The 26,879-nt window shown below is 39.5% G+C and overlaps 1 protein-coding gene across 4 annotated transcripts in view; it reads left to right on the top strand.

Moving 5' to 3' along the window:
- The window catches only part of ptprsa (protein tyrosine phosphatase receptor type Sa), a 180,950-nt gene extending 157,795 nt beyond the window's left edge, over positions 1 to 23,155 (top strand). For all 4 annotated transcript variants that reach the window (XM_053322725.1, XM_053322724.1, XM_053322723.1 and 1 more), the window contains 9 exons: positions 325 to 444; positions 4,298 to 4,452; positions 5,358 to 5,643; positions 10,611 to 10,789; positions 10,918 to 11,044; positions 11,208 to 11,333; positions 15,689 to 15,843; positions 18,578 to 18,713; positions 18,902 to 23,155. In XM_053322725.1, coding sequence (XP_053178700.1) covers positions 325 to 444; positions 4,298 to 4,452; positions 5,358 to 5,643; positions 10,611 to 10,789; positions 10,918 to 11,044; positions 11,208 to 11,333; positions 15,689 to 15,843; positions 18,578 to 18,713; positions 18,902 to 18,970 — 1,353 coding nt within the window. In that variant the 3' untranslated portion in view covers positions 18,971 to 23,155. The remainder of the gene's footprint in view (positions 1 to 324; positions 445 to 4,297; positions 4,453 to 5,357; positions 5,644 to 10,610; positions 10,790 to 10,917; positions 11,045 to 11,207; positions 11,334 to 15,688; positions 15,844 to 18,577; positions 18,714 to 18,901) is intronic.
- Positions 23,156 to 26,879: the final 3,724 nt, after the last annotated feature.

Here is a 26,879-nt window from a genome sequence, read left to right as displayed (position 1 = left end):
GGACTTGATGAAGTTAAGCTGGTGGAGTGGAGTTTCTATGACAATCTGGTCACATGTTCACTGTGCACAGTTTCTCTGATGTGAAATAAAGAGAAACTACCATAGTGTTTCTGTCAACACTGCCTGGTGTTTTAATCCACAAGAGGGAATGCTGTATGAGTCCATGTATTTTTATGAGAGTGAGCCTGATTTGAATTTTTCTGTACTCCTCTTGTGTGATCTTGTTTATTAGTAGAGACACAATTTAGTAGAGTATGACATAGTTATTGCAACAGATAACTTAATCTGTCCTTCTCTCGCTCACTTTCTCTTTCTCTGTCCCAGATTAAATGTGACCAGTACTGGCCCAGTCGTGGCACAGAGACTTATGGTATGACCCAAGTGACCCTGTTGGACACCATAGAATTGGCCACTTTCTGCGTCCGCACCTTCTCCTTGCACAAGGTAAGATGAATTTCTCTCTCTCTGTCCTACACACATTCAAGCGAATATACAAGCACACCTATGCTCTCTACATTTTTCCTTTTGCTTAAGTTATACTGTAATATACCGACAAAGATAGGCATGAATTTCATAAGTGGATGGTGGTAAAGCATGTTTAAGAACATAACAATACAGTCATTATATTTATTATCAAGATAACAGTGACTAAGAATGTCTTTATTCAATGTATGAGTAAATAGAAGGCCAATTCACACGCCTCGTTAAAGCACAGAGACCAATTTTACATAGGTAAAAAATTGATAGGATGAATTGTATGCTGTATTTCTCTTTGATGTAAAGATATATGCAGATAAATCCCATCGTTGCCATTGTCCTTAAGTCCACCCCTCTTACCTTGTTCAGCTCTCTCTCCACAATAGATCATCTGTTTATGTGCGTCTGCAAAATTGGAGCACTTAGGTAAAGTGAGCAGAAGAGAAACTCAATATACATAATTGGCAGTCTGCTCTCATGCTTCTGTGCACACATACCCTCACATACAAATTCAAACACTGAAACACACAGACAGATACACAAATGATAACATTAAAGATGATGATACTACAAATGCACATGGTAATGGATATGTAGTCACATGCACACATCAAACCCCAGTCACATATTCATACAATTAAGCACAAATAATTTATATAATAAAACTTATAAGTATAATAAAACATAGAATAACAATTGTCATACACAAAACCTGCAGTTATCATACTCATTATGTTACACTTAAAAATACATGCATACATAGAGAAGAAAATAAATTTGTAAGAAAAAAAGACACACTACATGCAAACTCACACACCAGGTGACCATGTTGTAATCAGAGCTGTGAGAAGACATATTGCAGAGAACGTGGCTTTGGAAGTACAGTATTAAGCATTCACTAAAATCACCACTGACTTTCTAGCTGGCATGTTAGCAGAACAAACACTGGCGTAAACCAGTGATTGTAAAGATAGCAAAATATCAGCAGCAGTGGTGCTTTAAAGTCAGCTGGTTGACATTCAGAGCCATTTACATTTTGCTGCTCTCAGCCACCATCAAACCCGCCAGTGTGATTCTTTTTCCATCTTTTTAAAATCTCCAGCCATTTCTGTGATTTCTCTCTGAGCTGTTTTCACTTTATATCTTTGAGGAAAAAAATATTTTGCTGGTAGTTTGCTGGATTTGTGTGAAGTATTAGGTAACAGAAGACGACTGCAGAGACACCAGCATACACACAGCACATCTACAAAACAGACACAGTGGCACCTATCCATATGTATGTGTGTCCTGCAGTGATGCAGGATTCTCTTCACTGATAAATCCTGATAAATTTAAAGGAAACCCACACCCAATTGCCACACACATCCATGCTGTCAGCCTCGACCGCAAGAAGAAGGAATGTCCAAAACAAAAAAAAACGAAAATAAGAACTAGGTCAGTTTGCTTTTAATTACCACACTCATTTATTCATTTATTCAGCAAGGGAAAATTCCCTCTGTCAGGGAAGCAGAAGCGCTGCATTGAAATGCAAACAGTACCTCCATTAGAGTATCTTCTGAGAGGAAAGAGAGGAGAGGAGGATAGAGAGTTACAACGGAGATTTTTTTTTATCTCCTCTTATTCATCTCAAAAATCTTCCTCTCGATCCCAACTTGTATCTTTGGCTTTGTTCAGGCTGCAGAAAAATCTGATGTGTTTCTCAAATCAGATCTTTAAAAACAGACTGTCCACACCATTATTTGCAAGAAATCAAATTGAATTTGTGTTCAGACATCTCTAACTTATCTGCAATGGTTGCTGTGGTAACAACATAGGCATCAGTAACTACGTATGCTGGTGATGCAGCTTTCCAAGGCAGAAGCATGAGAATCAACGTCTATCTTCCCCTCAAAGTGTCAGCTGACAATTCATTTCAGTATCTGTCAACAACTGTTATTCTCTGTGTTGTCCTCCATACTGCTCTGCTAGTGGCAGCATGGATTCTGCCCTGACATCACCATAGTCTTGCACTGCGAGTGTTGTAATAGAATCTTTTAAATGGCTGATTTGACTAGCCAGAGCGTCCAGACTGAGACGCATCTGTAGAAATCTGATTGGAATTGTATTTCAAACCACCTCGAAATATGTCTTGGATCCATTTTCATGTGTGTTTTTTTTTTTTTTAGCTGTCCAGACTTTTTGAAATGAATCTGGATACAATCCAGATATGCCAAAAGCCGATTTGCACTAGCAGTCTGAATAAGGCCTTTGATGTGTGTTTGAGGCGGGAGTCTTCTGCATGTATCTAGAATATAAAAGAATGATCTTTATTTTCATGATTCTAAAGTACTGTACAATGACATTTTGTATGGCTTTTGTTAATGTTGTTAAAATAAAACAAATAAATAAAAACAGAACCAGAAAACAGAAATAGTAGCAGCATAACTAACTTAAAGAATAAATCTTTTTTTTTTAACTATAAGGCTCTAGTTAAAATAATAATAATAATTTTCAGAGATTGAATGTCATAAAATATTCCAAAAATAGATGCAAAATCTTTGTGTTTATAAATTGAGTCTGTGGCAGCAGTATCTGAGGGTGGAGGTTGGTGTGTGTGTCACAGTTATGATGTGTGTGTGTGTGTGTGTGTGTGTGTTTGTTTGTGTGTGTGTGTGTATGTGTGCTTGCGTGCATCATGTGTGTGTGCATCAAGTCCTTGATGAAGCGCTTCAAACAGGGAGTGGCTGGGGTCTGTGGTGTCCCTGATAATGCCACTAGTCTTCTTCCTCAGTCATAGATAGTGTCCAGGTTTGGGAGCTCCATCCTGACAATACAGACGATGCAGGTCCTTTCATTCAGAGGCTGTGCTGCTGGCAAACCACACAGTGATGCTGTTAGTCAGGATGCTCTCAGTGGTACTCGTATAGAAATTTACCAGCATATTCTGTGGGAGCTGGGCCTGTTCCAGCTTCCTAATGAAGACGAGTCTTTAGGGAGCTTTTTTTCTAAGTGCAATGCCGCCTTACTTGCAGACGTTTTACAAGTTGTAGATGCCTTGCCGCAGGTGTTCTAAGCAGCAGCAACTTGAAAACTTGGAAGGTATAAGCACCTGCACTGTTGAATGCAGACATTATCTTTCTTACTTTATTATGATGAGTCTATCTGATCTGCTGTATTTGTGTGAAAGTGTTTCCCAAAGGAAAATGACACTAAAATCAATGAACCACTCACTCCACTGGAAACATTAGTGTGCTTAGTTTTTTCTCAGTACATGGTCAGCTTTTATTTATCCAAGTTACAATGTGAACTCACAGGGGGAATATGAGTGTGTTGCAAATATTAATAGCTTCATCAAAATATTGCTAAATGTGGAACTTGTGTCTTAATCATAACATACAACCCTGTCAAGTTTGTTAGTGGGCAAGTGCATTGGTTGCACAAACTAATACAGGGGAGGATAACACACCTGCCTTTCGGTGAGTTTCTCAATTTTTCAGGAGTTATTCAGGTTTAAGAGAGAGCTATGTTTTGAGGCATGGTGTTTGTACTAAAGTTTTCAGATTGAGTCAGTGGTCAGTAGTTTTTAGCCAGTATAGATGAAAGGTAGATGAAAGGCATTCTGTGAAACATTAAAAGAAGTTAGTACATTCAGCAGGTTGAAGTCTACATCTATAACTAAATGAAAACGCCTATCATGTAATAACCCCTACAATACTTTGAAAAGTGAACTATTTCTCCACCAGCCTCGTAGCAGTCAGCACACATACCCAGATGCCATTTTAGTTAGTCCACTCATGACAGTTGCATCACTTTATCCAACCCATCTCTCTGATCTTTCCAGAATGGTTCGAGTGAGAAGCGGGAGGTTCGCCAGTTCCAGTTCACGGCGTGGCCTGACCATGGTGTACCAGAGTATCCAACCCCCTTCTTGGCCTTCCTCCGTAGGGTGAAGACTTGTAACCCGCCTGATGCTGGACCCATCATTGCCCACTGCAGGTCAGCAGTAGTGTAATATTGTTAGGGTTGGTTTAGTTTGCATGCCAAAGTGTCCTGATTTTAAATCTTTATGTAACTAGAGTGTCTGTGCCCAAGTAGGACAATTTCATCTAACCTCACCCTGCACATGGAAGAGGTATCCCTTTTTTATTTTTGCTTCTCCCCCATAGAATATGTGTGTGTATACCGATGAGCAAATAGAATGGCAGAGCTCCTCCCTTATGCTATTATACATTACATAACACATATTATACAAACACATGCTCTTTTCTTTTTTCTTTGGTCACATCATCTTTCTCTTTAAAGCATCCTTTTTCCTGCTTTCACTCTATCCATCTGTGCCTCTTTTTTCGTCTCTGTCAAAAGCCTCACAATAATCCTTTCCCATCTTTCTTGCTTCTCCCTTTTTGCTCCTTAGCCCTTCCTCCTTTTACAAGTGATATTTCTCAAATGGCTTATTCAAATTGAAACCTTCTTTTTTGTCAAGATAAAAAGACTTCAGTGAGTCCAAAGCGCTACACAATGAAACTGAAAATTGACAGCTTGCTTCGTTCAGGCTCCATCAGCGTCCTCTTGTTGTTCTGTCATTTTAGTTGTTTCCGTATTCCCTCCCAAGCTATCATCGTATCTCTCTGTTTTCCTCTCCTAATCAATTATTTAAATTGCAATGCCATAACAAATTTACAAGCATTACCGGGCATACATAATCACCTAATGTTTTAATATTTTAGAAGGAAGAACAGCAGTAAACACTGAAAATTCTACTTCCCAAATGTGACAGGCCCTTAGTATGAACAAAATTAACATTCAAAGCCACATTACCCCGAGAAGACAAAATCCTTATAAATAAGAAAACCTAAAAAACATTTAATACCTCCTGCTTTTCATTCGTCTCCCTTCTGCAGTGCGGGTGTTGGCCGGACAGGCTGCTTCATCGTCATCGATGCCATGCTCGAGCGTATCAAGCACGAGAAGACGGTCGACATTTACGGCCACGTGACACTGATGCGCTCACAGCGAAACTACATGGTGCAGACAGAGGACCAGTACAGCTTCATTCATGATGCACTGCTGGAGGCGGTAGCCTGTGGCAACACCGAGGTGGCTGCACGTAGCCTCTATTCCTACATCCAGAAGCTGGCCCAGGTGGAGAGCGGCGAGCACGTTACTGGCATGGAGCTAGAGTTCAAGGTACAAGAAATGGAACAATTTGCTGGTGGCCATTTTTTTATTTGTGTCATACTCAGGGTATGATATCCATCATACATATTCATGGTATAGTGTTCTACCGATAGCTCAGAGACAAACCATGCCCATAATATCATCTTCTAGCGTATTCAAAGATGGCTGTGCCCTAGTGGCCAAAAAACAGAATACTTTTTAGTTTTCTAGCAAATTTTAGGTGTGTTTCAGGTTTAATTGCAGAGCTCTTTCCTGCCCAAGGTAAAGATTGAACAAACCACTCATATTGTTAAAGCAATGGTTCGGCGTAATTTTGATCTAGCGTCATATGCACCATTACATCTATCTAAACCCCCTCAGCCTTTTTTTTTCATTTGGTCGCAAATTGGTGGAGTTGGAGCTATCAGCCGAATTACTTAGTACAGGCGCTAATGGAACCAAAAGTGTATCTCGTAAATTACCCCACTAAGGGCCTGATTTACTTTAAAGGTTTGCGTGTATAAAAACGTGCAAAAAATGTGCAAGCTCTACTACACGGTATTTCAGTGATCACGCAAGATTTTTGACGATGTTTACAGCTTTAGCAGTAGCAGCAGAATAAAAGCCATCAGGTAAGTGTTATTTTAATAAACTCCTGGTGTACTTTCCAATGCGTCAATTTATGAGTAAAGACCCATTTGTACTACTGTAGAAGTATTATTAGTGGGATAATTTACGTGATACACTTTTGGTCCCGTTAGCGCCTGTTAAGCCATTCGCCTGATAGCTCTAACTCCACCAATTTGCGACCAAATTTAAAAAAGCCATCACTTTAAGTTCTTCTTCTCCACTTTAAAAACTAACTCTACACTTGGGGTCACTGTGTATAACTCTTAAACTGTTTCCTCAACAGACCCTTTTCACAGCAAACTATTTGGCTTGTAAAGCAGGAAAATCACACATGTAAACAATGATATTAGCACTGGCTCCATTCCATTAATTATCCAGGTGCTCCTGTTTTGAGTTTTTACAAACACAGGCACAAATAAAATTAGACAACTCAAAAAATCCTCTTGCAGATTCAGCCGAGCTGAAGCCAAGACAGTTAGAAACAACTTGCAAATCAATTTGAAAACACCAGACATGTTAGATCCTTTCACTCTTTGGCTTTTATTGTAAGTGAATAATGAAGACACATTTTGTACATTTGGCTGAGTTCTGTCACCTTGTCTTAAGCAATTGTACGCCTTTCAAATGAGGCTTGCTGCCAGTTTTATCTTCTCAGAAGTGTTTTTAGATGCTAATCCAATTTCTTCGCCTTTCATATTTTGCTCTTCATCATTATTTGCAGTTTTCTTAATTGTGGGTTGCAATAATTGCTTTTTGATTTGTGATGATGCATTTCTTTGCATTTTGATACTTGAACCAATTCAACTCCATATACACATCAGTGCTTGAGCAACAACTGACTTGATGGCAAGGAACTGTGAAACTAAATGAAGAGATTAGGGAAGGCACAAAATGGATGATTACAGTAGCTTATTGGGGAAACTGGGGGAATAATATTTTTGAGTGAATTCACAATTTACAGCAAATCCTTTTACTTCAAACAAACTGAATTTGACATCAGACAAGAGGCAGGTTAGACGTCTCTTTCAGCTTATTGCTCATACTGTAGAGACATAATACAAACACAGAATGAACAAAGTGTATAATATAGTAAGCTTAAAGATTTTAGCAGTTGATATAAAAACAGTGAGATATAATACCTTTCAGCCCCAGGTAAGTACAGTATAGATTAGGTCAGCCTTATTTACATGACAGCTATATGTCAGCTTATATATGCTGTCCAAGTAATAGGATCTCCGATGGACTAGAAAGCAAATCTCCTTTATTTTCTTCAGACTTGCTTCAATAATTTAATAATGTAGACACACACTATTTAAATTATTCTTGTTTTTTTTTGCAAAGCTAGAAAATGGAAATATTGAAGCCCTTCACTCTTTGGTCACATTGTTCATTTATGAGGATTTGGAAAAAATATGCTTAAGTAAAGAAATTGGGTTTTATCTAGCAGATACAAGACAAAGGATTTTGAGCTGAAACCAGCATGGTTTTGAGTTTAGATTCAAGAAAGAATGAGTGTATGCTTTCTTAGAAAAATTCATGACAAAGCAGTAGGTGAGGATAGACAGCCGGGCACAATGTTAACATAGATCTTCATTAAAGATCTAAAAAATCATCAACTTATAAACTCACCTCAGCGTAGGCGTTCCAGTCAGTATCTGCTGACCTTGACTTGCACACACACTCACTCTCAAATAATTCGTCATCTTCCCATCGCCATTCATCAACATGACCCCCTTGCCAAGAAACAATAATAGTGCTGGTGTGTTTCGAGTTCGACCTTTTTTTTTTTTTTTTTTTAACTCACTGCCGCACAACAGTGATGGAATCTCCATCGCCATCTGTAACAGAGATAATGCTGAGCTGGCGTTAGGAGTCGAACAGGGATTAATAACGTCCCCACTACAGTTGGAATAAAGGAGAGAGGTGGGTGTGAAGGCGGGTAGGAGTGCTAAGTAATTAATACTTGATGATGACAAATGGCGGTGGATGGCAGGGCAAGTGGAGGGAGGGACGTTTGGCTAATTAACAAAGGGACAACTGTATGCTAACTTGGCACTAAGGAAGTAATTCGACAGAGTGCTGCTCTATGGAGACTGGTGGGAGGGCATTGCCATTCTTAGTCGTACTGAGATAAGCGGCAACTGGTTGAATCCACAGGACCTATGCAGGGAGAACAAACCAAGAAGAGCGACTTGACCTGAAGATGTCAAACTAACACTTTCTGATACATGAGCATTGATATTATGCATGTTCAGGGAAAGATTTATGCAAGGAAGACGTTTTTGCACATGATCACACTCTGCAATGTATATGAGTCACAACACAAACAAAAACTGAGCTACCAGAAATTAAATAGCAAATAAATAATTAAGAATTCAGCAGTGGAGTTTGGACTGGGGTCCAAATGCAACAAGATGACAGAAATGCTCCTTTGAATAAAAATGATGGTGACAGTGAATATGCATAGTTACATGACATTGTATGGCATTATATCATGAACATAAACAACATTATCTGATGGACACAATGTGGCAGAAATAATCCCATTAATTGAGACAATTTGAAGTAATAATCTGATAGTAATTGCAAACACAAATGTCTTATTACACAGGTATTGCCAACTTGTTCAACTTGTTGCACAACTACCTCTATACTCTAGTTTCTGACCTAATGTGATTATCCGTGTTGTGGTGTAACATGCTTCATGTACAGCAGCTCTTGCCTTTCTGTACTAAATGGGAAGGAACTGGCACGTGACCAGGGGTACCGTAGATGATTCTCTGCCCTGTTGGATGACAGGTTGCCAGCTTTGGCTTTGTTCCCTACACCCTCTGCGGTGTCGGTGTCGCTGAGGGCCTCTTTAGCGCTGCCAGGCCACCTCAAGCCTTTCCAGGTGCCTTTGTGAAACACAGATCAAAGGGAGGACAGTAGCAAGGGATGTAGGGATGGCAGGAGGAGGAGGAGAAGAAGGGCTGGATGCAGTCCAAGTGGCCACCGACAAGGAGATACTGGGGCTATAGGGAAATGTAGTGGGAAAGAGAGCAGAATGCTCTAATGGGAAAAACAGAGAAGCTGAAAGTTAGGTCCTGTTCATCCAGAAATGCCAGTAGAAGCTCTTTTGAATGCTACATATTTCAATGGAAAATATGATTATCATTCAGGTGGGATGCAGGAGTGCCATGACTCATCACTTTATTTTGACAACCACTGAGAGACAAGTCAAGACAAGAGAATCCAGGAAATAAATTTGCATTCCCGCCTACTTTTTCAGTGGGGTCAGTTACAAGTCATTTCTCTCTCTTTCTCTTTCTTTCTCTTTCTTTCTCTCTCTCTCTCATTCTCTCTCTCTCTCATTCTCTCACTCTCTCATTCTCTCTCTCTCTCATTCTCTCTCTCTCCCTCTCTTTCTCTCTCCCTCTCTCCCTCCCATCTCTCTCTCTCCGTCTCTCTCTCTCTCTCTTTCTCTCTCCCACTCTCTCTCTCCTGCCTATTGCGATGCTACTAGCATCTTTGGTGTGCTCTGGGCTTCTCTTCCTGAGTGGGGTCCTAAACAGTCTGACTAGGGTGTCTTCCATTTGCAGCTAAAAAGCAAGCACACACACATAAAGTCTTTGTTGAGATATTGAAGCAGAGAGGAGGAGATCATAAGACTTGCTGAGCCCCAAACTCCCACTGAGGTCCTTATGACGATGATGTAGCAGTACAGCTTCTCATTTTGATCATTATGCCGCGTGTGTGTCTGTCTGTCTGTTTGTCTTTCTGAACATCCCTCTGTGAGTCTATGTTTTATGCACACATACAACGCTTCCATTATCAAAGGTGCCAGTGACCTACTTTTAGACGAGTTTTCTGTTTTGCACAGACTTGATCCAGAAGCTTGTTAGTCTGTGTGTGTGTGACATATTTTCCCTCGCTGCATCTGACCCTGCAGGACCCTGCAAGTTACAAAAGGGATAAAGTTTTTGAATTGCTTTCTGATGAATATATTCTTTATAAACAATAGCCCTTTGAAGATGTGCCATCATCAGTAAAACGCGGGTGAAAGATCAGATTAGATTGTGTGTGCTTTATTACTTTCTGTCATTGATATTCTTCTCTCTTTATCTGTCTTGCACCTGTCCTACCCTCTCCATCTCTCCTCCTTTTATCCTCATCTCTTGCTCTTCCTTCCTCTCTCTGCTCTTTTCATTCCCTTTTCTTTCCTCTTTGTAACTTCCATGGTTTGTGCCAATTTCTTCCACCTTTCCCTCACCATTGTACTTTCCTTTCGTCTCCCTTTCATCTTCTTCCTCCTCGCTACCTTTTATTCCGTACTTTCTGTGTAATGTTTTTTCCTCATACATATTTTTTTTTTCTTACCCCACCAGCGTCTGGCCAACTCCAAAGCCCACACGTCACGCTTCATCAGTGCCAACCTTCCCTGCAACAAGTTCAAGAATCGGCTGGTCAACATCATGCCCTACGAGACCACACGTGTCTGTTTGCAGCCAATCAGAGGCCTAGAAGGATCAGACTACATCAATTCAAGCTTCATTGATGGATATAGGTAGGAAGAGGCGTTGAGCAGCATGGTTATGTTTGGGGTTTTTTTGTCTTTTCTCCCAGAACTGTCATCATTGGTTATAATACAAGCTGAATATAAATAGTCTTGACATAATGTTACTGTATTTACAGGCAACAGAAGGCCTACATTGCCACACAGGGCCCTCTGGCAGAGACTACAGAAGACTTCTGGAGAATGCTCTGGGAGAACAACTCCACTATTGTAGTCATGTTGACCAAACTGAGAGAGATGGGTCGGGTATGACATTAGCACACATGCACAAACATGCATTTGATTTATTTTTTCATTGCCGTTATTGATGGAAGCATCCAAACTATGATAAAAGAAAATTAAAATATTTGTGAGTAAAACTTTTAAAATATAAATTATAAAGGGCTCATCTCCCCCTCTGTTCAAACAGGAAAAGTGTCATCAATACTGGCCCGCGGAGCGCTCTGCCAGGTACCAGTACTTTGTGGTGGATCCCATGGCTGAGTACAACATGCCCCAGTACATCCTCCGAGAGTTCAAGGTCACAGATGCCAGGGTAAGACATACCATCAGGTGTTTGGGGAGACCCTAACTCTAACCCAACCATAAACTGCTTTTAATAGACACAGTATTTTGTATAGGACTACTAAACACAACAAGCACATTTAATCATTTGCATGATGTTTTTTTTCTTTCTATACTGCGTGTGTGTGGATTTGGAAGCAAAAATGGAGAAAATATCTGAGTAACTAGATGAAACCATTCCAACATGGATGATGTGATATCAACTTCAAATATTCCCAGCACCACTAAAATAAAGTTAGTTTTAAATTGTTGCAGCAATCTTAAACATGGACAATAAATTGAATTATTAGTGCCTCAGATTCAAAGAATGAGGGACACTTTGTAGATCAGCCATTGATATTGACATTTAACAGCAATACAAAACCAACACAGAAATCATCACAAAACAGAGACAACACTTTCCCAGTAGCCTCAAAACACCAAAATGCAAATGCTTCTAAGAATGTTTCTAAAAAGGCCTTAAAATGACTTTGAGATTATAATTTTCAAAACCAAAGTCACTTTTCATGTCCTGCACTATTTGTAACCTACCCTACACCACTATATTAATGTTTTTATCTCAGGATTTCTTTTTTGGTCCGATTAGGTTTGACAGTTTCAAGCAGCAGCACTGTTGCACAAAAAAGATGCGTCTTCTCTTTGCCAAACAGGCTTACATATCCAGTGATTTCCCAGGCAGTGTGGTAATTAGTTAGTAGTCATCCCATTGGTATTAAAAAATGTTTACATTATACCTTTTCCACCCCATACTCACGCACACACACTATACACACACAGACACAACATCCACAGTATGGAAATCACACATAAATGCTGTTTAAGCTGGTTTGCCATTACCACACATATACTCAAACACACTAAAGCACACACACATTTATTTCTTTATACATAACCTTGTGCAGTATTCAAGCACACACACAAAAATGTGCACACAAGCTCATTTTCCCCCACATCTCCACACTGATTTGCTATTCTCAACAGAAATACACACACAAGCATGCACACACACACACACACACACACACACACACACACACACACACACACACTCATCTATCTGTTTGTTCTATCTTGTTTCTAGCCCTAAACCTATATATTTTATGTTACATTCAAGGACAAATACACTACATACTACACACACACACAAACACACACAGGTATATACGTTTTGATATCTCTATCGCGTATGCTGTTTAGTTCACTAGTCAGCGTTGGTGTTTTTCCAATGATTCCTTAAAGGTTATTAAATTATCAATGAGTGCAAGAGCAGCACCCAGACTGACAGATGAACCTCATCATCAGAGTTAAGGAAAAAAACCCAGAGCAAGGGAGAGAAAAGAGGATAATAAAGAGTATATGGAAGGGCTGTGATTCTGAGATGTGAAAGGAGGGGTTAGGAAGGTGTGAACTGTGGCGATGTGCTGGATATGTAGCACTGTACATGAATGTATAGGTTTGCTGATTTAGGTTTCAAGTATCATACTACTGATCTATGGTTGTGCGTATAAACTAGGATTAACCCCACATATTGCATGTTAATGTGTTTGCATTTGTATGACTAAGTCAATGTGTGTGTGTGTGTGTGTGTGTGTGTGTGTGTGTGTGTGTGTGTGTGTGTATGTGTGTGTGTGTGTTTGTGTGCGTTGCATGCCTTTGCACAGTAATAGCATAGACTACACGCCTCAACACTCACATCTAGCGAGCCAGTCACGTATTTAATCACACAATTTGACACGCCGCGTGGGCCCTCAGGTTGTGTGTTAAATTTTCCTCTCTTTTCTTTTTTCCTCCTCTCTTTCTTCGGCGTGCCTGGTTTATTGTGTTGTTGTCTTTGCCCCTCTTTCATTTTTAATCCCCCTGCTGAGGCAAAATGTTTTTGAGATGAAAAACAAAGGCAGCGAAAGAAAGAAAACATGCAATGCGTCATAAAACAGGGAAAGAGACATGAAATGTTGTACAAAGAGAGTTGGTATATGGAGCTTAACTTATTAGAGTCCAAATCACTATATTTGTCAAGTACATTAAATGTACAAGAATACATCTTGAAGCAGCGGTGCCAAAAGATATCAACAGCAAAGATAGCAACACAGTGCATATTGGCACACAGGACTTAACATGCAAAGCACATGAATTCAATAGACAGATTATGGATATCCTTCGACATATAGTACATGCATATACTGTACATTGAGGATTCAGTCACCATCTGCATTTACCATGTTGGCAGTGGAAAGGGATGGTTAGCTCAAGGCAAAAACCATAATGGATGAATAAGAATGTAGTGCAGCCACCATCCATGATGAATATATACCCTAAGGTGGTTGTTTACATCTCCACCTACACATTTACACATTTACTATTAACTCTGCTCAACATGATGAATGTCGCTTTTGACAAAGAGCAACAGATGGAGAAAGCTCTTTGGAAATCCACCGTAAATTTTACAAGATCATTCAATTATTGCCATAACCTTTTTTACAGTCACTGCCAAATGAACTGTCTATGTAAGCTTTGTGGTGTATTCTGCATAGACCATTCTGACGTGATACTATTTTTAACCTCAAGAATATAATGTGTACTGGCTGGACTTGATTAGGCTATACCATGAAACCAGATAATATTAACAGTTTTTACCAGGCAGCCTGTGTAGGCAGACAGTAATCATCTGTTACATGAATAATGTTTAGAATAGAGGGCAATCTGTATTTACTTGAAGGTTACCTGACAAAACAGCTATTTCACAAGACAAACATAACTGCTTTTGTCTATATTTCTAGCAGGATCTTCAGAAGCATGTAATGCCATCACATACAGTCCAGTATTTATGCAGTTCTTCTGAAATATTTTGAGGTATTTTAAACCTTTCTTGTGGACAGTGTAGAGGTGTAATTCTACCCCTAATGAGGGACAAAGGGATGCAATAAAGTCACCGGCTAGATTTTAACTTGGGATGTGGGACCAATTCATTGGCTCTGCTCACAATTTAATTTTGTTAATTATTTATTAAACTCCTTAAACAGGTGCAGAAGATTTGCTATGGGGCTGACATAATTATTAGTATTTTATAATACAAAATAGACTAAATTGCTCTAAACATAGTTTTACAATGTACGCCCTCTAATAGCAGGATGACTAAAAGGACAAAAATGATCCCAGTTTACCTGCCAGCTGCGTATTAATCAGATTGTGACTTAAAGTGTGAACACTTGGGAAGAGAATGTGTGAGAATGACACATAATGTTCAAACTGAAGTCTGTTGCACACAGAACTGACAAACAACTGAGGAAATGAACACCTGGTTGGCTTAATTGCTGGTGGCAGCTTGTGGACAGCCCATCTCAAAATGACAAAAGGGCCTCTCCCCACTCATATTCTTGGAAAATTCTTATTCTGAGACAACTTGAAAAGAACTTTACTCACAAGGACATAAATATTGACTATGAATTCTCAGACTTGTTAATCACCTCTCTCAAAAAAACATGGATCCCTTATCCTAGTGTGATAACATCTGATTGTAAAAAAGTATTTTAAATGCTGTTGTTTGCATTGCATGCACATGCAATTATCTCACCTCTTACCACTCTCACCACTAAAACAAGATTATCAGAATCAATACAACATTAAATTGTTAAGTTTGACATTTTGTCCAGCAGGCTCGACAGTTTGTCAGGGTTTTTGTTTTCAATTTTCATCATCCAATCCTACCTGCTGCTCTGTTAGTCCTCCATTCCTGCTTCTTACCTCCCTCGCTCCACTCATCCATCAGGCTGCTCTATCGATTGCATCGCAGGATTATCCTATTCAACATGGTGTCTGGGAGAAGACGCTTGTCATGGCAGATACACTATTGATTAGCTTTAACTAGGACTTACTCATGCCACACACACGTACACACATACACACACACACATACGAAAAAACTAACAGGAGAGAAAATTGAGAAAATTGGGTTGAGGGTAGAGAACGAAGGCAGAGAAGAGGACAAACTGTCATTTTCATTTATTCATTTGTGCTTCTTGATGTCCCTATTGTGGAAGGCAGAAGGAAAAGAAAGAAAGAAAGGCATCAGCAGATTTTATTTCATTTGAAAGGAACAAATAGTAAAATTTGTACTGCTTTATAATAGTAGTTTACAGGTTTCATCTGGGTACCCTGGGTTAGAATGAACCCTAAAACTTTTCAATGCATTACATTCCTAATAAAAATATGACTTTGTTTCCTCTGCTTTGTTAGGTCTTTACTATCAGTACTGTCTCTCCTTCTCCTTTTTGACTTGATGTACACTCTTCATTCTGTCTTCTCACCTCCTTTTCTCTGTATTTGCAGGATGGCCAGTCCAGGACAGTAAGGCAGTTCCAGTTTACTGATTGGCCGGAGCAAGGCGTGCCCAAATCTGGGGAGGGATTCATTGATTTCATTGGCCAGGTGCATAAAACCAAGGAGCAGTTTGGACAGGACGGACCAATCTCTGTCCACTGCAGGTAAGGGGTCTCAGTTACATGTTATTGAATCATAACATTACATTAATTACACTGATACTCTTCTTTAAAAACAATCATTTATTTCAGTAAAACATGTTAAGGGTCAAACTGCACACCAAAGGCACACTACCCTTCTTGAAAGAGATATAAGGCTTTACGTATCAAGACAAGATTAAATCACTTCTTAAGGTGGTTATTGTTTTGCAGCACAGCATCTCCTGGGGTGTAGCCCTAACAACATCATCAGATCCCTCATCTCTTTTTTGCCAGAGCAGTACTCTACCTCTGCACCTCCACAGGCCCAACTCCTCCATAATTGATAAGACTGAGATGCGGCTTGGCATTTGCAAAGAGGAGGCACACGAAATGATACAGCCATTCTTTTTGGTTTTTATTATCCAACTATGATGCATTTTTATTACCTCAGGTGAAGCTTCCAAGGTAACCTTCATCATTAACTTGACATGCTGGACTCAAGTAGAAACTGATATTTGGTAGTGGTCATTGCCAAGAATTCAGATTATTGTAATTTTAGACCTTGAACAGGATCCGTCTAAATAAATTGTTGGCTTTTTCAGTTGGACATAGGAGATCTTCCATTGCTCTGCTTATGATGAGCCTTAGATCAAAGAAAAAAATATTTAACAGAGACACTTGGTGTCCTGCTTCATACATGTTTTTTTTGGTTTGACTAACATTCAGAAAAAGCTCTAAGGATACAACTGTTCCTTAGAATGTGACGGCATTAATAAACACAGGTGCTAACACATTAAATAATGTCTCATAAACATGTTTTACTTTTGGAAAAGAGTAGGTGTCCTTTTTTCCCCATATTTCTATAGCACAGGCGCCATGACATCATCAAACCTAACATCGCCTCCCCTGTATTAAAAAGCAATGATGTCACCAGCCATCAAATGGCCTTCTGGGAGTTGTAAGATGTGTCAGGGAAGCTCCAATAAGACTGAGTTATTCCTCCTCTCCATGAGGCCGTTATATGAGGGTGGGGGAGAGCATTATTGCAGGAGGAATCGCAGGACGTTAGTAATGAGTGAAAAGGCCAACAGCCTACTAAAGCTGTACTGCAAGTGTCATATGACTATGTTGTATTTAGCAGCCTAATGCACAGTTAAAGCATCCTTGACACACCACAGTGAACTTTCTTTGATTTTTGAAGCATTATAAGAGGATTAACACAAAACTACCATAGCCTACAGTGCAGTGACTCATTTAAATTTGAGCTTTTAATCAGGTACCTATGTTACCTGCAGTCCTTTTAAACAGCTTGTGTTAATTTTATACTTTGTAAAGTATGTTTTTGCAAGAGTAAGTGTCACTTACTCCAAAGGTGGATCTAATTTTGAAAGTTTCTTAAATAGTGATGTGGGGGGAAAAAAAGGCTTGGTCGGTTTCTTTGTCTGCCACTGCCGTAGCCACCTCCTCCTCTTCCTCCCTCCTTCCTCCTTCAGGCTTTGTCATCTCTGAGTGGAGAGCTTATGCCTGCCTTTTCTCTTACTCTCCCGTCTTCTGTCACCAGCCTTCCCCATCTGTCATCCCTATGTCTATTTCCTAATCCTCTACCCCTCTCTCTCCATTTTCCTTTCCCTCCATCCATTCTCCTGGCCCTCCTTTCTTCCACTCCCACCCTCTTCTTCCTCCTCCTCTCCCCTCCTCAGCCACTATCTAATAGACCCACATGCTTTTTGTCATTAATTGCCTGATTACTTCCTATGAATGGGGACACCAAATCCTCTCAGTCTGCAGCGGCACGGCAAGCCTTCAGATTTGGAGAGTCGATCTTCCTGGAGAGAGAGGGAGAGAGTGAGCAAGGGAGAAAGAGAGAGAGAGAGAGATGAGAGTTTAAGAGTCCATGTGACAAGCTGTGACCGGCTCCCAGGAAGAGGCTTTGGGTGGGCTGAGAGATACAGCAGGCATGGGGGTTGGTAGTGGGTGGTTGGATGGTGTGCGTGTGTGTTTCAAAATGTGTTAAATATCATTCAGTTTCTTTTCAAATGATCAAATGATATAAGTACTTCTTTGTCCTAAGTTCAGCTTTGTTCTCCAAGTCACACACACTCTTTGGCATACATACGAACTCAAAGTGTCTCCTAGCAGCCATCGCTTTCACTCTTCATTTAACAAAATAGCATCGGAGGCTGGAAGAAGCCCAAATAAATCTGTTGTCATATCAATTATTGTTCCATTGGTGAAGTGGAAGTCATTTCACAGCAAAGCAGCTTAGAGAGGCAGCTCTCAAGTATTTCAGGATCAGAGTTAAGACTCAGACTGTATTTCTGGAGAGCAGCAGCAGGCAGTTCTGCAACGCATGGGAGGGGCTTAATGAGCCAAAATGTTTGCTTGGTTGTTTGTGTGCCTGATTTTTGAACGCCTCTGTTTGCCCTTGAGGGCTCGTTTTGACGAGAACATGGGCACACATCAAAAATGGATTCCCGGTGTTCTCACGTGTAGATCGTGAGCAGCTCCCTCTTTCTGGCGGTCAGAGCTGCCAATGTGCAAAGTTGCCCAACTCAGCTTTAGGATTGAAATGACTCACTGATGACAATATCCAGGAATTCATCTTGGTTTGACTGATGCAGAAGATGATGCAAGACAGAAGAGAAAGACCCAAATTTACTTCATACAAGCAAATATTCACCATTCACCATGCATATACAAGTTTCTAGTTACATCTGTTATGTTCTTATTAAATCACATTGTGTTTATGTATTTCTAGTGCTGGGGTAGGCAGGACCGGTGTCTTCATCACCCTCAGCATTGTCCTGGAGAGAATGCGCTATGAGGGTGTGGTCGATATCTTCCAGACGGTAAAGATGCTCCGGACACAGAGGCCAGCCATGGTCCAGACTGAGGTCAGATGTCACATGGATACACACACAAACATATACTGCTTCTACTTACTGCCATAAACACATGAAACACATGATAAGATGATGAATTGAATTAATTAATGTTTTCAATTTTAAGTAAAGTGAACGCTGAGATTTGTTTCTGATTTTTTTTTTCTTTTCCTCTGTGTATGTACGTTTCTGCCCTACAGGATGAGTACCAATTCTGCTATCACGCAGCTCTGGAGTACTTAGGAAGCTTTGATCACTATGCAACGTAAAAAGCCATCTCTTCCCCCCAGAATCCTGTCACCCCCCTCAACAGTCCCCTGAGCCATAGAAACTTGTGAAATTTGAAACGACGACAGCAGACAACACCACCGGTAATTCAGACACACCAAATGGGATCCTATTGTAGATTTTTAGAAGACGACACCCAACCAACCAGTTCAGAGTAATTCCAATTCAACTTAGAGACCCTTTCACACGGAAGTGAGGAATAATTGCCCATCATCATGAAAAGGAAGCCCTCATCAGGAGAGGAACCAGAAGCTGTGGCTCAAGCTGTGGGGCGGGTATCGATCAAAGTGTCAGACTGCTTACCTTACCTCAAGTGTTTCAATGTGGAGGACATTGTAAACATTCGTGGACATTTCTCTTCTCAAAAATATCTTCGTGATACAACGGTAACAAGAACCAGATAATGAAGGAGAAGGCAACAGCGAAAATCAATAAGAGGCAGATGGATGTAGCCAAGACGGGATGACTTTCTCTTGTTCTTTTGATATGCCTGGGTGTAAAGGGGGTTTAAGTATTTTACCAACATGTTTTGTGAGTGATATCCAGAGAAATGACCAAATGGTGGTTGCCTGTGTGAACACAAACGGTTTTACCCAAACTCTTGTCACCCAAGCAAGACGAGACAATAGATCAAAATAGGGAGAAAAATCAACCATGGGTTTTTAAAGTGTTCTGTGAGTAATATTCATAATTTGTCGGGTAAAACACTTATCTATTTCAGTAAATTACTCATCACTCAACTGCCTGTTGTCAAAGGCTTAGACAAAGGGACCACAGTCAGTAGATATCAGGAAGAAATCAACAACACATTTCTTCAGATCAGCTAGATTTATGAATTGGAAACTAGTGCAAAATTCAAATATTCAGATCCAGCTGACTGCAGTGTATTTTTAATAAGTGCCCCAGGAGGAAAACCCTTGCCTGTTGGAAGAAGCTGCGGCTGGGTCATCTTGCGGATGGTGAAGATGGGAGAAATGGCAACCATGTCCCATGATTTTAACAATTACTCTTTGGAACCATTACATCATGGGGCGATGATAGCATCCACCATTTTTAACCAGAAATAAATCTGGTGGGCGAGAAGCTTTGGAACAAACGGAACAACCAAACAAGGATTGCTGCCGAGTGCAGCTTTCTTTGTGTACAGTGACCAACACTCATCATCATTGTTTAGAACTTTTTTGTCTTATGAGGAATAATCTTTTTCTTTTTTTGTTTTCTTTTCTGTCAAAACCAAACATGCTGCTTATCTCGTGTATGCTGTACATGTGACTCTTGAGCGAAAGGAAACTGACTAACAAAAGATGCCAGCTCTGCTAACTGCTCACGCCCAAGCAGGCATGATTGAAAGCGCATCCACATGATATCATCATCTTTTACACCACTCCTTTTTTTTGCCCAGCCTCCTCTATTATCATCTATTTCATATATAAGACACTCCTGAGTGGCAAAGGCCTGTTGCAATTACAAAACTGTATGTTCACGTGATTGAAAAATTGGCCTTCAGGTCCACTGTGTGTGTGTTTGGTACCAGGTAGATAAACAAAGTATATGCTTTGGTTTTCGTCCTTTATATGTCTAGATGATGTCTGGGTGGGTGACAAAACCAGACCAGGCAGCCATGTTCGATCTCAATGCCATGATGTGATACGGAAATTCTTTGGTACAAGTTACTTGCACAGCCCTAAGAAAAGAGGAGAAAAAAAAGACTTGAAATAAAAACCCCAAAACAACTGCAGGTTGGATTTGACGCACTAATGTATATGTGTCTGATAAAAATCAAGCTTTTGAAATGACCAGGTTTTCATTTAGAGATCAGCGCTTTGGTATACATGGGTGTATGGATTCTGTGAAGCGATGGACAGAACTGTGTGTAATCTTTTCTTATTTCCAAAAAAGCCTTATTGTTATTGTAACATTATGGAAACATTAATGTTGTATTATGACGACTTATTTTACATTACATAGTACTTTTTATTTTCATTTTGGTTTAGTTTTTTAACAGAGATGTATCACATTTTTTTAAAATTAGCAGGAAAAGAGAAATGCTTATTTGTTCATATTACGTTAAAAGACATTCTATTTTTTCACTGTAGAAATGTTAAGTATAACATGTCTGTGTGTGTGTGCATATATGTATGTATGTTATATATATACATGTATATACTGCACACTCACACATTCATATATATTTAAATGCAGAATATAAAGATATATCCAAACTTAGTACGAATAACATTTTTCTCCTCATCATCTTTTTTTTTTTCATATCAGCCGGTGCTCATGTTTGAAGATGTGATGGGTTTCTATTGTTTTGTTTTTGTTTTTGTTTATTTTTGTAATCTTAGAGACCTTTTGTGTTTCGTTGAACTTCTACCCCTGGGTAGATCCTGTGCCGACGAGGAGATGCCATTTTTAAATCTTGTTGAGATTCGTTTTTATCATTAACCTGTAGGCATTAGTTTTTGTTTTGATTTTCTTTCTTTTTTTGCAGGAACAGCAACTATTGATAAACTGGTCTATAGAATATCTAAACAATCAAACATTTCATATTTGAATCTTTTTTTTTTATTATCTATATCAGCCCAATTTGACGTACTGTACCTTGTATGATCATGTACAGACTATGACCCTCACAGTTTATTTTAGAAATCCTTTTAAGTTTTTTTCTCTTTTTTTATTATTATTTTCCAACATTATGTGGTAATTCATTTTGTTAGATATCCACTATGATCTACCTGTAAATAAGCAAATATATAGATTATATGTATTTGTATCATTTGACCCTCAAGATCTCATACTTTGAGTGGGGACAGAACTACAAAGATGAAGATTCTGCTCATATCCAACTTCCTGGTGTTGTAAAGCCTGTTTTCTCTCCTTCTGAAGTGTTCTTTCTTCAGCCCTGCTCCCTGGCCTTTAATTACTACTCACTTTTTTCTGCCTTTAATTTCCCTTGCTAGCAGTTAAACTGGAAAACATGCCAGCTTCATTTCTCACACCTGCAGCCTCAATGAGGGTACAACATCAGCATCAGTGATCTGCTGGTGGTGCTGCTGGTGTAGCTGAGGCTGAGACTTAAGTCCACTCTGCTAACTAACCGTTTGAGTTGGTAATCAACCATCAATTCAAGGTCCTGTTACCTTGTTATTTTCAGAATAGACTAAAGCATTTCTTGCCCTGGATTTAACACAGGTCCACTAGAGATATAATGGACTTCAGATTCAACTACATTGGTTTAAAAATGAATTATATTTATATAATTAGACCTCCAAAGTCATGTATTCCCATTACAAAGACAATTCTTAATGTCTTCACTACTGAGAGAAACTATGACACCCACAGATGTTCTTCATTCCACCATAGTTTCCCACAAACCACCAGGAGGTCCCCAGCTGTCCAACTGCCTAATATGTCAGTGTTAACCATAAGTACGTTGTTGGTTGATTGGCAAATACAGCCATGCTAAAGGCCATAGTTTAGTTGCAACATAACTTTTTTTTTCTCCCCAATGCATTTTAAGCATTGTATAGAAACATACTGTGTTTTTGTTCCAACATTGTTTTATTATGGGATGCAGAAAGAAATCAGGACTCAATGAAACAGAGCGGAATGATGCAAACAAGGGAAGACCAAGACAACCAAAAACTTGCTGCAAATTCACATTTCCAGCACGTCATTTCTAAAGAGCGGGAACCTTGAGATGTTTTACAATGAACTAAAATCCTGGAATGAGGACTTTTGGAACTAAAAAAAAAAAAAAAAAGACTGGCAAAAGGGCCCATGCCAAAACTGAAACCGTGGAAGTCTTTGGAAGCTTGTGCAATGTGTTACTCTTTTGACTTCATGTAAAGATGCTAGACTTTTGAAAACAACCGCCAAAATTAATGGAATATGTCACAGAATATTTGGGGGTGGGGAGGCGGGAGCTAACAAAAAAAAAACAACAGAACACTAACAAAAAATTACATCAAAAGAATAGAACATATACAGAACATACCAACAAAATGAAAAAGAACCCAAACTCTGCAAAATAGTTTTTCCTTTGTATGAGGGCCAAGTGCTATCACTTTCAAACTGTTACTTCTAACTGAAACAATAATTGGTTTAAAGCCACTGTGTATGTAGATATGTTGACTTTGTATTAAAGAAATGTTGTCTGAAAACCATTGTGTCTGTGATTTTTCTGATGATGTGATTCCTCCAGATTTTCACAGGCACTAATCTTTCTGCCTACCTACATCTCTTTGTGTGTATAATATGCAAATAGCGGATGAGTGTGATACCTCAATTGCCACAGTATTTTGTACATCAGTCATTACACTGCAACCCACACAAAAAAATCAGTACTACAAGAGCTCGCAGGACAACTGATGAAGCACACAGATGGTGTAACTTTTTTGTTGATAGATGGCTTGATTAGCTTCCTCCTATATTTATCCACCAGCATCTTCACAGACATATCCCGATGTGCCCTTAAGCCCCCTCTCAAGCTTGATAAATGCCATCCAGACAGGCGGATATTGGTGTACAGGTAAACCTTCACCTGTTGGTATTTGCGGTCTCATTTGTTTTCAAAAGAGTCTTAAAATGTCTGATTACCTCAAAGTAACGTGGTTGCAAATTAAATGAAAATGTTGGTGCCAAATCTATCTGTATTTTCCTAACTTTGGCTTCAACGATAAAGATTCTGACCGGCTCTGGTCAACTATCCTAAAGTTTTAAGTCCTGGGAAAAATGTCTCAAGACTTCACTGACTCACACGTAGATCAGCGGCAGATGATGTGCCGATGAGTTCCTTGTCACCTGAAGGCAATTTGTGACAACATTCTGCTAAGTTGCAATGACTGTCATTTATGAAAGGGTAACATGCAGACTGAGTGACACCCTGTTTCAAGGATGATGTTACTAATTGTATGCATACAGAGCTGTGTTTCAGTCCATTCTTTTCTAATAGTGGCGAGCCAACAGACCGAGTGTGAGGGTAGACGAGGAAGTGAATTAGGGCGGTGATTATGCAGTGATTCAGACAGCAGCTCATTAGGACCCAGCTAAGCAAGCAATCAACGAATCGATGTGACAGTGGACCCAAAAGCCACAGAAATTTGTAATAAATGGCAAAGCGATAAATTGGATTATCCACAGCCCCGTGGCCAAGCTCTTTTTGTTGCAAATGACAAATCAATCCAATCATGCCACGAAAAAAGCGAAAAGAACCAGAAGAAGGGGGCCTCGTGTTACACGGGTTGTTGAGGTTATCTGTCAGAGATTTGCCTTGCTGAGGTTGTGGTTTTCCAGAGGTCATTTCTGTTTGATATTCAGGGCTCTAAAATATTCATGACAGGCCATTACATGTTTACAACCACCTTTTATAAAAAGAGATTTACTGACATTTGAACTCCAGCCAGAATAGTAAAGGTGTCAGAGGAGCCACATACCTATACTGATTCACCAAGGAGAACACAGCTCTGCCTTTAGATCTTGATGGTGCAAATGAGCAGCCAAGGAGCAATAATATATGAATAAAAAGTAGGGACAGCAGGATTTCATCTTACCCTTAGGGTTTCCCATGTACAAGTGATAAATCTACTCCATCTATCTGTCAAATCATTATCACTGACTGTCACAATCACGACTTGAGCACAGGGTGAAGAAATATATGACATTGATGGACAAAGATCATTCATAGAAATAACACTTCAATTCAAATGTGTCATGTACAAACCATATATTGGCTGAATACGGTTTCACCACCTTGATGAAAAATGCTCACCATGGTCACTTCTCTGAAAAGGCTTTGCTGCCATCTACAGGATACAACATGCCATTTCACCACTGTAATAACTACAATGATGGGCAATTTGCGTTCAATTAAACCAGAGATTAACACAGATGATGTATTGTAGTGTTTTATTTAGTTTTATTTCTATATGCTAAATACTCCATTATGATTTATGCTTAGTAATGCTGTTTAGCAATGACTTACACACAAAGTGTTGATCCACCAACACATAGAATTGGTACATTTGGACATTTATGGTTTGTTAATGAAGTAGGTGCTTGTGACATGGGCCACAGCATATAGTTTTTCTTATAAAACATACATCGTGTTCAGTCTTGAAATATGTTTAGTGGTGAAATTTCCTGCATTCCTTTCTGATTGAGCATCTGCCAGCAGATCTTGAGCTGTGACATGTTTATGTCCTCATGTTGTTATTTCCTGGACATCGACAGGGCTAATCTAATGAAAGATGCTACTGAGATGCATTATGGTAAATGTAGGAATCAGATGTGACCCACAATAGGAGATAAAAGTCAGGATATCTTGGCTTCTGTTGCATCTTCTTCTTTGTTGACCTTTTGAAAATGTGTCTCTCACAAGTCTTTCAGATTTGTGAAAGTGCACTACTAAATTATTGGAGTATTGCACAAACCATACCTTCACATGATCAATAATATCTTCCCATAACTTTAACCAAATAGTTTGGTGTGTCTTTATAACCTACCAATGGCGCTGTTATATCAGCAGAATGCTCATATAAGTTATTTGGGATGCACTGGCAAACAATCATTTTGTTGCTGTTATTGAAAAAGGTCGATGGCTCTGGTTTCAATGTCATTTTCATTTAATTTTTACAAAACAAATATTGCTGACAAAGAATTATTTTCTGTGTAATGTTTGCTTTATTTTTAGGCTATGTGTTCAGTTCAGTTCATCCAGTGTATAAACTGGAATGTTGCCTTGGCTCAGTGGCAGCGAAGAATTTTCTACATGTTCCCATAAAAGGACAAGGAATGTATCTGATACAAATTACTATTTGAAGATAATGCCCTAACTTTAATTATTAACAGTCACTGTTCATGTCCCACAAACTCCAAAAGCAGTTAACATAGTACTCAAACTAATTTTGTCTTGAGAAAACTGTTCCTTCAGCTCATTTGGACTTTGGTGTTGAATGTCAGCTAAAATACTCAGTTCTTAACTAAATGGGTTCAGGAAGCTGTGGCGATAGAGCTTCTGGAATAGAAAAGCATACGAATAATAGCAGAGAATAAACCCCTACAGTACAAGCTGCTCTGTGTTGCTCTCAATGAATTTTGCAGTAATGATTAAAGACAAACCATCAGCAGCGGAACCATTAAAGCCTCAGTGTAAACATGTCCATTTGCACATAATTAAATCACATTCTGGCACATTTGGAAGCTGAGAAATTGGGTTTGGGCTGAAAAATGATGACAATGTAATATGATTCTAGTGCTATGAACAGCCCTATAGCAGGACTCTACTGTATATGTCCAACCTCTCATCTTAGTGGATCAACATGTAGAATTTGCAAAGTGCATGCTAAGCCAGTCAACCAGGCCTAAACCTGAAAATATCCACCCCATGAGAGGTCATTCACTAACAACGGCATCCACTGAAGTTCATTGTTTAATGAAGAGTGATCTCTGCCTTTTCTTTTATGTTGCCTTTGTGGATTTAGAAGGCAAATTCAGTCTATGATGGTGTCACTATAAACTCAGCTACCTAGCATTCTGTACCGTTACTCTGACCCTGGTTGTGTGATCATTATCGTAAAGGTGGGTGAGTGAAGTGGATGAGCCATTGCCATAAGTCTATAGGAAGTGCATGAACTCTATCATAGTAACTGTGCCCTCCTGTGTAACAACATCTGTCTCCAACAGTCATGCTAGGGCAGAATTCCGCTCCACTACCTTTGTAAGAACTTGTTGGCTGGTATACTGTACATATGGTCCATTGTTCAGATGAGTTCATCCAGACAGAAGAAATTTCTCATCCCCTTGTGTCCAACCAGTTCCAGTGCATGTTCAAGGTGGACTGCATTAAGTAGCATCTATGGTAATAATGCTGCAGGGTACAGTCAGTGC

Source organism: Scomber japonicus, chromosome 7 (assembly GCF_027409825.1).
Source record: "Scomber japonicus isolate fScoJap1 chromosome 7, fScoJap1.pri, whole genome shotgun sequence".
Classification (NCBI taxonomy): domain Eukaryota; kingdom Metazoa; phylum Chordata; class Actinopteri; order Scombriformes; family Scombridae; genus Scomber; species Scomber japonicus.
The sequence above is the reverse complement of the archived record's forward strand: the minus strand, read 5'-3'. Positions and strand labels throughout refer to the sequence as shown.